The 12,276-nt window shown below is 40.9% G+C and overlaps 1 protein-coding gene across 1 annotated transcript in view; it reads right to left on the minus strand.

The window, feature by feature from the left end:
* Window positions 1–3,045: 3,045 nt before the first annotated feature.
* LOC140425409 (activity-dependent neuroprotector homeobox protein 2-like) overlaps window positions 3,046–12,276 on the minus strand; it is a 109,600-nt gene continuing 100,369 nt past the window's right edge. Inside the window, exons 4-5 of the mRNA XM_072509659.1 lie at window positions 10,890–10,979; window positions 3,046–10,086 (exon numbers count right to left, since the gene is read on the minus strand). Coding sequence (XP_072365760.1) covers window positions 7,438–10,086; window positions 10,890–10,979 — 2,739 coding nt within the window. The 3' untranslated portion in view covers window positions 3,046–7,437. The remainder of the gene's footprint in view (window positions 10,087–10,889; window positions 10,980–12,276) is intronic.

The following is a 12,276-nucleotide window of genomic DNA, read 5'->3' on the forward strand; positions in this document are numbered from 1 at the left end:
CTGTGAACCAACTGGAACTCTGGCCTCTGACTCTGCTCCCAGTCAGCTGCACTCTCTTTAAACTCTCGGCTCCCTTCACGCTCTTTGAGGAAATGAAAGGAGCACCTTGCTCCCTCCTCACCTAACTCCCTTAGTCACCAAACTCTCACTATAGCACTCAGATGTACCCAAATTCAGCACTCAGTGCAAAATGTTGTGGAGGATGCAGCTACCCTTCCAGCATCATACTGGAGGGCCCTTCCAGAGCAGTGCAGGCGCCTGAACGAGGCGGCATGGTAGCATAGTGGTTAGCACAGTTGCTTTACAGCTCCAGGGTCCTAGGTTCGCTTCCCAGCTTGGGTCACTATCTGTGCGGAGTCTTCACGTTCTCATGTCTGCGTGGGTTTCCTTTGGGTGCTCCAGTTTCTTCCCACAGTCCAAAGATGTGGTTTGGCTATGCTAAATTGCCCTTCGTGTCCAAAAAGGTTAGGTTGGGTTACAGGGATAGGATGGAGGTGTGGGCTTGGGGGGGGGGGGGGGGGGGGTGGTGCTCTTTCCAAGGGCCGGTGCAGACTCGGTGGGCTGAATGTAATTTCTATGATACTTCTACGATCTTCGGGATGTCGAAGCAGCGCTTAATCACGCTCCTGGTAGCTGTATGGGACTCGTTGTAGCGTGTCTCCGCGTCGGTCTGTGACCTTCGGATAGGTGTCATCAGCTGTGACTGCAGTGGATAACCCCTGTAGCCCAGGAGCCACACTCCCAGCCAGGTGTGTGCCTCGAAGAGGCCAGGAATCGTTGAGGCGTCGTGTACTGCCCTGGTATCGGGTGCAGACGTGCGTGATGTGCACCTGGTGGTCACATACCAGCTGCACGTCTATAGAGTGGAACCCTTTTGGTTTGCATAGTGCAACCAGTTATCTGCAGGTGCTCATAGGGCAACATGCATCCCGTCAATCACCCCCTGGACCCAGGGCATCCCGTCGAAGGCAGAGGAACCCTGCTGCCCGGGCATCCTGGTAGACTCAGTCCACATTGAAATGGATGTATTGTGCCAACTGGTGTATAGGGCCACCATGACGGCACGGATGCAGCTGTGCACCAAGCTCTGTGGGATCCCACACAGTACTGTGAGAACATCGAAAGTGAGATCTCCTCATTCATATTCAAATTCACAATTTCCAATAGCAGAAGCTATCCTCTCACAAAACCCCTGGCCTGCGAGCAACGCCGTGTCAACCTCCATGGGGGTTGCTGAGCACAATGTGCAGGGTGTGATCTGATATTAAAATCGCCAATTATCATCATCAGACCCAGGAGAATATATAGCCGTGGGACTATTCTAATCGCTGGAGATCAGCCAAGGTTTCAATACTTTATTACAAGAAAGAAAAACACAGCAGACAGTGGAGAGGCAAATTTACCATGAGGGTTATTTTTTTTTTTTTTTAAAAACTGGTAGAACTGACTTTTTTCATTTCATATTCAACAATTACCAAAGCTTACAGAATACATTTTCTGTGTATTAGTTGCAATGGGACTCTCCTATATTAAAGTGCAGCTACATCTAATGCCGAACTTTGTTTCTCACCAAAAGGAATAAAACTCCCATTGGAAAACCCTTAATCACAGGCACTAAATGGATAAATGTTCCATTTGACTGGTAACTGCAAGATCATTAGCAGAAATTAATTCAAATTTAAGGACAGCACGGTGGCGCAGTGGTTAGCACATTGGCATCACAGCACCGAGGACCCGGGTTCGTTCCCGGCCCACACTCAGTGTGGAGTTTGCACATTCTCCCTGCGTCTCACCCCCACAACCCAAAGATGTGCAGGGTAGGTGAATTGGCCAAACTAAATTGCCGCTTAATTGGAAAAAAATTGGGTATTCTTTAAAATTAAAAATTAATTAAAATTTTTAATTTACCTTCTGAATTCACTCAAACCAAAACCACAATGTCAGATGCATGCAGTTGCTTAACTGATGGATTTATGTAAAAACAAATTGAGGCTCAACATCATGCATTTCATGCTTCAATTAAGTTTCAACACTGCCTTAAGAAACTTCAGTACATAAACCGAAATATATCAGCTGCGCAACTACCCCAAAGCTCTTTATTCATGGATGGTTGGGCTGGGTTCCTCAAGGAACATTCAGCTCCTGACATTAATACAACCCTGGATTTAACATCCAAGTTTGGACCAGAGGCGATGGGACAGTGGCTGCCCTTAACAGCAAGGCTGTATTTGACCAAGGGTGGCGGGCATCAAGGAGCTGAAACTCCCAAATCAATGGGAATTGGGGAACTCACCTCCTTACTCCCCAAACCTGTTCACCATCCACGAGGCACAAGTCAGGAGCATGGTGGAATACTCCCTACTTGCCTGGATGTGCAGATCCAACAGTAGAGAAGCTCAATGCCATCCAGAACAAAGCTTGATTGGCACCCCATCGATCATTTTAAACATGCACTCTCCCCAACACCAGTGCATAGTAACAGTAGAATTTGTAGTGTGCCATCTATAAATGCACTGCAACAATTTACCAAGGTTCTCCTGACAGCACCTTCCAGGCGCATGACCTGCATTATCTAAACAAAAACTATGGTTGAATGTCAGCAGTTTCTATGGTAAGCTGCTGCATGGCAGTACATTGGTTAGCATTGCTGCCTCACAGCACCAGGAATCTGGGTTCAATTCCAGCCTTGGGTGCCTGTCTGGTATCCTCCCAGTCCAAAGGCATGCGGGTTAGTCAGATTGGCCACGATCAATGCGCAGGGTCACAGGGATGGGGCGGGGGATTGGGCCAAGGCAGGGTGCCCGTTTGGAAGTCAGTGCAGACCAAATGGCAAATGGCCTCCTTCTGCAGCATAGGGATTCTGAGCTGGCTTCAAGGTGCATGGTATTCATTAATTTCTAACCCATCTTTACTGGTCTCAAAAATATTAGGAAAAGGTGCACATGAATTTAGAAACTGAAATGGAGACTACTTCAACTGATCTAGCTCAATTATTTTATATTGAAAGAGATGGCTATGGTGAAGTGAAAAATTGATGACCAAAAATTCAAAAAGGAATTTTATTTATTTTATTTTGTACAGAAGCAAAATTCAACTACTCACAATGAATGAATATAAAAAGGCCATAAAACCCCAAACCCAAACAGTACTTCATAAAAAGGTCTTCTGCCCTGGGAAAAAGGTCATTTTACAAAACAAATCACTGCACAAATACAGAAAAAAAAATGCTTTAAAAAAGATATTTTGTAATACTATGTACAAGTAATTACATCACTAACAAGCCGCACAAAAAAAACCTGTCAACTCAACGTAGAACTGCATTGATTACAAGCACCTTTTCATACTGAATATACAACAACTATGTGAACAAACCAGGACAAACTATATCTGGTGTACAACGGCAAACCAATCAACAAGTTAAAAACAAGTGACAGCTTAACCAGCTTATATTATGAGCCAAGTGCTGAAGTGCACGTAAATGGACATACAAATAGAACATGTCATGTCTGCTCAGCAATATGCACCCTTATAAAAATGCAAAATTTGTCCATTTAATTAAACAATAAAAGCAGTGTAGAAACAAATTCTATCATTTGGCCTTGAGCATCACCACCGCTCAAGTACATTTTAAAAATCTTTTGCTAGTCTGAAAGGCTAACATTGTTTAGATCCTTTATGGATATCCTGTGTTTAAACATATCAAGGTAAAAAGCTGTCATTATCAGACCAATCAAACAATTTGAATATGGGTATGTTAGCAAGAGCAATCCATAATCCTACCATGTAAAGCACTAATTTTCTCTTCCATAAAAAGGAAGAATTTAATTGCGTGTTTTATGGAGGATACAGTTAAACAGAGTTTAACTACTCAGTAGGGAATAATGTATTAAGCTACAAAGCCATGGAAACGTGAAAGATACTGCAATAAAAAGTGATTCAATATCATAGCTACAATACATCAAAAACCATTATTTGTGACAAATAGTTCACTTTGAAAACTCAACCTACAACAATGGAGTTCAATTACTGTTTAATTGAATAGGCTGTCAATATTCACAGTGTAGACTAATCTTTAGTGATTATGGATAGTCAAACCAAAACTTTGTTTTTCTTTATGCCAACTGATGCCATATATTGAATTATAATCCACACAACATATAACTTGCTCTCGCTGCTATGTACCTTGCCCAGTTCATTTTACTCCCCTGCCTCTCCACAAAATTCATCCGTTTCCGGAACTAAAAGTGGCATAGTACAACACGTGATTATGAATCAGCTTGACTGATAATACTGGGTAGGAGCCTATATCCTACTCTTTTATCAATGTCACTGAAACATACAAGATTCAATGCCATTCTTTACTAAGCAGAGTTGCAGGAGGGAAAATATCTATAATGTTGGAAAAAAAATGATTTGGCGTGAAAGGAGTTGATCTAATATTTATGCAGGTGGTCAACATTTGATGGATACACTTATGTTCAAACTCAAGTCTTTGCTCATGGAAGGAGGATGCATATTAAATAGATAACTAGTATTAATTGTGTTTTTGTGACTAAATGACTACAGGCATTTATTGGGAAAGAAATATTTGTGATCAAGAGGTTGTGATTTAAAGTGTTTAATAAAATACCTGTTGCGCTTTTAAAAACCTGGGAAAAAAAGACAGGTACTGCAACTTGTTTCTTTCCCTCCCACCTTGGGCCTTACTCACAACAGCAGTTGCCTGCTGCTGCAATGATGTTTGCTGATATGAATCAATTCACAATCAGCAGAGAGTGATGAACCAAACAAGGCGAAGAAAGCAAGTCAGTGCTTTGATCTGAAAATTAATGGGTACTCAAAGGCAGCAGTGGTTAGCACTGCTGCCTCACGGCGGCAAGGACCCGGGTTGACTCCCGGCCCCTTGTCACTGTCCATGTGGAGTTTGCACATTCTCCCAGTGTCTGCGTGAATCTCACCCTCACAACCCAAAGATGTGCAGGGTAAATTGGGAAAAAAAATTAATGGCTACTCAAAATGGAGTAATCCATTCAGCAGCAATGTTGCTTATAAGTGTCACTGACTTCCAATGTCAAAGAACTTTGCAACATTCTATAACTCATTATGAAATATTCGGCGTATATTAAATTCATTTAATGTTATTCATGGGGTCATGGTTAGTGAACAAGCCTGATTTCAATCTTGCAGCCCACTGAAATGAAGGAGGGCTACTCATGTGGCCCACTCGCTAGCCTAGGTTGCCATTCTACAGGCTGTCAGGGATGGGAAAGTATAGCTGTGAGGGTAGATATGAGATATGTGACGATGTTGATTGGAGTCAAGAAGGTTAAGAGTAGGTTTTATGGAGATTTTAAAAATTATAATGGGTTTTGGTTAAATAAGCAAAGACCATCCCCTCTGATTAGGATGTCTGTGATAGGGATTAATCAATTTAGGTGGGGTGCCCTTTCAAGGGCTGGTGCTGACTCGATGGGCCGAATGGCCTCCTTTTGCGCTGTTATATTGGTCAGAAATCAAATGTTTAACTGTAAGGTTAAAAAAAACAGAGTGGGGGTTGGATTTAGCTATTGACAATTCAACATGAGCCAAACCAGAAGCTGGTTTAAACATGTCACAGAAAGCCACAAGAGTAATAAATGAGTATTTCTCAAAAACTAGTATCAAATTTCATATCTCATGGAGATAAGAATTCAAACTATGCAGGGTGTGTGAAAGGAAAATCTGTGTAATGACTGCATTTGTGACAGTTCCAAACTCCCCTTCATAGATGCAATTGCTATTAGTTGCAAAACTGTATCTTTGCAAGAGCTATTGAGACACTTTCAGCAGCACAAGATTCACTTAATTAGGAAGTCGCAAATGAACCGGCTCAAATTTAGCCTGACAGGAAGCCAGCACCAAGTGTAACTAATATGTGGCACTCTGGAGCAGAGTTGAAAATATTTCAGATAAGAAATTTTTTTTAAAAGGTAGCGGAAAGGACTGTTTGCTTAAATTAAACTGTTACATCAGTTTGGATGGAGTTTTATCTGCAAAGTGTACCCAGTTTGCTGTAGACAATGGCAAGCATCATTTTCTTGCTCTTAAATCTGTGTTCAGGAATGATATACATTTCAGATCATATTACAATAAGCAGTCTTCAATTAAAAAAAAGCACTGAAACTTGAGGGGCAAGATTTGAGTTTATGTAAAATACCTGGTAACGAGATCACGCCGGAGCATTATCTAACTAACAAGCAAACCATTTATTTTGAAATATTCAGACATGCTGTCTTGTGATCAGACATTTGATATTAAGTTTGTCCATTTCTATACATTTGTTAGGTTATTACCTAGTGGAGAGTTAGTACAGTAGCAGGTATCAAATCAGTTTCACAAAATGTTGTTCATGTTTAGACATTTTAGAATTGACAGACGAGGGTAGAAAAAGAAACAGCTCATACTTTACAATGCAACAACAGAAATTACGCTTTGAATCAACAGTCCTGGGATTGTTTTAATCATTGGCATAATTACTCAAATGTGCTCTTTTACATAACATTTTAAGATTATAATTTCAACACTTCAATCATCTGAGGTCAAATTTGTTTTATTGAATATAATGAAAATGCGAGTGAATGGATACTCGAGGGGATTAAATGATTCACACTGCTAACTAATTATGGGGCACTGAGTGTGGTATGATGTTTAGTGATTGTGGGGTTAAACATCAAATTCTGTAGGAAGTAGATAAAATGGGGAAAGAGGCAGCCAAGACCCTCATTAACAATAATTTGAAACATTCAAATGAGCAAAGTAATGCTTATGCAGAGGCATCAAAGACTTTGCCAGAAGCGACACTGTCAGCACGACCAAATTTGTAGTATTTTACTTCTTCTCCTATACAGATAATGTCAATGTATTTTTCCCCAGGAGGAAGGCGACTTCCACATCAACTAAGTTTTTAAAAAATGCCAAGGCAGATAAAGATTGCTTTCCAAATGGGGTTCAGCAAAGACAACACGGTTGTACATTAATCTCATCCTGCAACATATCATGTAGTGTTGCCTAACACCAACAAATTCGATCTTGCTTTTATATACAAGGTTACATATTTCTGCAAACCACTGAGTAACTAGGAAGCACACTAAATGGCTTTAAATAAACATGACAACATTTTTGGCTTAAAGTAGTATTCAAGTTAAACATTTCCATTTAGGTTATTCTTGGCCTCTAGTTTCCAACAAGAAATATTAGCCAAAGTGTGGAACAAAAGGCACCTCACCCCAAAAAAGCAAAACTATCTGCCCATTTACTCTGCTACTTTAATTGCCCAAGATTACAAATGGCTCCCTACGCTGCTTACATCATACAATTTGTGGGCCAGCTATGCCATCATTTTCACCTGATGCAGATTGCTTATGCAAGTTTGTACAAGCTTGGCAGCTATTTTCCCAATCAAATCTTACCCAGTTTTAAAGTGTGTTTCACTTTCCTTAATTCAGACATATTGAATCCCAAAAGCACTGATGGCTTGTACTTCATTGCTTCCAAGCACAGTGCTTGTTTGGTGCTGAACGCAAGGGCAACGTCACTCTTCCACAGCCACAAGACTGAAGATAACATCTCGATTTCTTTATTACTGGGGTATGGTTGTTTGTGAAAGTAGTCAAGTAGGAATAGCTTCCTTTCTTCATAAGAGCGTTCCTCAAAGCCTTTTGGAGTCAGTGCCAAAACGGTAGATGGGTCTGATAATGATGGAGTGTGTGAAGTGCTTGCAGTGTCACCCAGTGCCACGAGAGAATCTTCATAATCGTTTGCTATCACATCAGTCTTTGTTCGTTTAGGAGGCAGCACTGCCAAATCTCTTTCATCTCCATTTGAAAGGTAATTCTTGTGCTTGACAGTTTCTGGAAACTCGCGCTTCGACTGAACACATTTTTGCAAAGTATTATTTTGCTGTTTATTAAGGCCTCGACAACGCAATAGATGAAGAGATATTGTTGAATTTATCATGCTATCTGTGTACACACCAAGGCAGTGAATACACTTGAAAGCTGGTATTTTCAGCAGTGGATGAATCATGGATGCTACGTGATGATCTTCCTGCAGATGGTTTTCATATTTTAAGTTTGAAAAGTTTTTCCCACAAAAGGGGCATTTTGAACGTTGAGGCTCTTCGACAGGACTTTCTTTTTCTCTGCGTACTTCAATTACTAAAGGTGCATGAGGAGAAGACATTTTGTTTGGAATAAGTGTCAAGTGAATATCATTCGGACCCATTTTAACTTCTGGCATCTTAACAGTAAAGTTGAAACTGCCACCATTTATTTCAGTGGTAGTTGAAACTCCAGCTGCAACATTTTCAACAGCTTCAAATTTCAGCCCAGCATGCAGGGCCTTCACATGTTCTGAAAGTTTTGAGAGGTCATGGAATGTCAAAGAGCAGAATAAGCAAGTCAGGCCATGCATTAGTAAGTGGGAAATCAGCACATTTTTATCCACGTAGCTTTTACAGAAAAGACACTTACTTGTGTGAGGACGTACTCTCTGCATGTAATTAGCACAAGCTACAATCTTCTCCGGTTTGTTAGACCATTCCACAGCTTTGTGTGCTGTTGCAACATGATTATCATAAGCACTCAGTGGCAGCAATGCACTGCACTCTGAGCAACTCTTCCACTGTTGAGCCTTGGTATTTTGTGTGGTCAAGTCTACAACTGCAGCTACTTGTGCACTCTGTTTCTGTCCCACACCCAATGCTCCAGGTGCAACTGTAATTTCAGGGGAGGATCTGGTTTGTTGGTGAGAAAAAGAAGTAATTGTATTTGTTGGGGAAATATTAAGTGGCACTGGAGTTGTAGGAAGCATCCCAAATTTGCTAGCCGTTATATCACCTGGTGTAACAGGCAGAGAAAACTGAACTGGGGTTAGAGTGTATGTAGGTGCACCATTAACATGTTTGCTGCTCTGGATTAAATGTCTCACTGTTTGTGAACCAGTTGGCAGGGCATTTCCAGGAATATGGTCCATGGTCAATCCCGGTGGCATCAAAAATGCCTGAGGAAGGACTGGACCTACTGCTCGGATTGTAAGATTATTCTGGGTGACCTGAAAAGTAGCAGAGACAAGGTTAACATGTGCTTGTTTTGGAGAACCTATAGGACCAGCCGTGGATACAGTTACTGGAATTATATTGTTGTGCAAAGGGAAAGAATTCATATTTGGCCTAAATGATCCCAAAGTTACGGGCTTCATATTTTGAGGAAGTGTCAATAAATTAACTGCCTGTTGCATGGTTGTTGTTACAGGTGATCTGACACAGGTAGTTGATGGTATAGGTGGGGTAAGAATATTGGTCGATTTCATACACGAAAATACTGGTCCAATTGGTCTGACATTGGGTGCCGATGCAAGCGACTTGACACAGGAAAGAACCTGTCCAGTTAGTATGGCATTAGGTGATGATACTCCTGATTCCACACTGGGAAGCACCGGAAGAGAAGCATTGCTCATCTGAGGCTTAGGAGCAATTTGTAGCTTAGGTCTCAGCTCTGTTACATGTCCAACTGTAGCTTTCACTGGACCTTCCACTTCCTTATGTCGATCCAGAATGTGATATAGTAAGGCATCATAGGTGACCATTTTCATTTGACATCCTTTACAAAAATACTTATATACAGAAAGTAGTACCTGTTCCTCTATCTGACCAACGTAAGTATTTACTAAATTGCCAAAGTGTGAGATAAAAACATGTTTCTCTGTGGCATACAATGATACATCTTTGTATGAGCATACTGTGCAAAAATAAAAAGGCTGGACTAGGTTTAAAATTTTGCCCTGAAACATTTTGGGTTGGATTGGTCTTATTTGATCTGCATTCGCCTGGTTAGCAACAGTGTGTGCTTTCCGAGAATCAGAATGGAATATTTTAACATGTTTCTTCATTCTCTTGGGATGAGATATAAATGCACAATTAGGACAGCTAACCATCAGTTCCACATCCATTTCATCCTCATGGGAACATCGCATGTGACTCTTATAAGCAGAAATAAACTTGGTTGAAAAATCACACAGGCTGCAGCAATATGGTTTTGCTCGGTAGGCCTGCAAATGAAAATGAAATACATTTTTAAAATGGACCAGAAGTGAGATTTACATTAACATAGCACCTTTCACAACTCAGGACACTCCAAAGCAATTTATGACTCCTCCAAAAGGCCCTCGATAATTAGCACTCCTTCAATAAGAATCAGGCAATACCAGATGTGCTGTTATTGGATCCTAACAACAGTCTTGGAAGAGTCAGATCAGGACAGAGTTTAGTCATTGACTATCCTGTGACCATCAAGGCTCACAAATAAATAATGGGCACTTGACAAGAGCTGACTGGCACCCATGAAGTAATAACCCAAAATAGGAATTTTTACAAGAGGAGACCTGATTTGACTTCTCCTACTTCCCCCACCCATTCGCAATTCATTGTATACATCAATTTTCAGTCAAAAACCAATCAGTGAAAGACCTTTAGTGTCATTATTTCCTTATTAAGATGTGCACTTTGTACTTCTCTATCCAAATTGTCGATCCAAAGAAACATTCTTGAGCAGTGCCTTTTTGTCTACAGCTTTCAAAACGTACACTTGCTGCCCAACAGGATTTTCAAAAGTGGGTATCAGAGAGGTTTAAGTTGCAAGTATCAAATTATATCAAGTAACCATAGTCTGTACATTTACTTTTAAAGTTTGTTCATTATGACATACCAAGAGAATAAACTTGGGGCTTACTGAACTTCTCCCAAACCTCAAAGCATATTGTAAGTTATATCCGCTATTGAGAAAAGTATATTAAGATAATGTATTTGTGCATTTAAGTTCACAAATTAAATCTCAAACAAACACTTTGATTACCTTTGCCTTTTTACTTGGTTGCCATAAGGAAACGTCATTCCAGCATGTGTTCCTGATGTAGTAATCCCCTGGATTATGACTTTTAAATGCCTGCAATTATATGAACATTTTTAGCTGTGGCACATTGGCACTTACAAAGAAACACAAAACAGGTTTCCGCAGTTAGTGTTCAAAAAAAGGTTCTGAACTTTATGCAAGGTGGGTCTTTTTCAATTTACAGCATGCATCAGGAGAGGCCTAGTTATGTTGATAGTTCATAGTAAGCAATCACAAGTTCACAAACAATGCATACATCAAAACCATTTTCCAGGACTACATTCCGTGATAATCTGGACCAGAACACAGGCACTTGCCAGGGACTTCAGGAAATGGGCATTTTCAGCAGTGTAGTAAAAAAGAATGGAAATGCCACCCTACTTCTCAGCTCCACACTTTTCCCTGAAGCATCTGGAATTGGCATTTTGCCAGATTAGGAAGCCTAGACAATATACTTAACTGTGAGAAGTCAATATTAGCATCCGAGTATGTGTATGTACACTTCACACACCAAAGACAAAAAAGGAAGCCCAGGCAAACATTTAAATGTATGTAAAGGCCAAATTGTGGAGTGCACAAAAAAAAATAAAAGTCACTTCTCTGACATTCAGACCAGTTAGAACAGCTAGACCAAAAAAATGATTTCTCCATTTCAGTTGCACTCCACGAGCAGTCCTAAGTAGTTTGTGTTGCAATCGCACCAGTGTCTTCTTCAACAATATTGACCCACCATCACCACTTACCCCAACCTGCCACAAGGGTAACCCAGGTCAAATTTCACAAATTCTTTTATATTGAGGCAGTGATAAACTGTGGACACTCAAAATATCTAACTAATCCCTGCATTATTGATATTTCTACTTGCGATTCCCTTCCAGAAACAGACCACTATCCAGATGGGCATTATGACACAGAACCACAATATCCAAAGCTAGAGTTGGATAGAAAAAAGGGGAAAACAGGAGGTATAGATAAAACGGAGTGCAACCTGAAATCATAATCAATCATCCTCAAATGACTGGTGTCACAGATTTTGAGTCATCTATCCTGTAATCATAAAATTTACAGTGCAGGAGGCCATTCGGCCCATCAAGTCTGCACCAGTCCTTGTAAAGAGCACCCCACTTAGGCCTACACTTCCACCCTATCCCCGTAACCCCACCTAACCTTTTTGGACACTAAAGGCAATTTATCATGGCCAATCCACCTAACCTGCATGTCTTTGGACTGTGGGAGGAAACCTGAGCACCGGAGGAAACCCACGCAGACACGGGGAGAACGTGCAGACTCCGCAGACAGTGACCCAAGCCGGAATCGAGCCTAGGACCCTGGAGCTGTGAAGCAACAGTGC

The sequence above is a fragment of the Scyliorhinus torazame genome, chromosome 6 (genome assembly GCF_047496885.1).
Source record: "Scyliorhinus torazame isolate Kashiwa2021f chromosome 6, sScyTor2.1, whole genome shotgun sequence".
NCBI classification, from domain to species: Eukaryota; Metazoa; Chordata; class Chondrichthyes; order Carcharhiniformes; family Scyliorhinidae; genus Scyliorhinus; species Scyliorhinus torazame.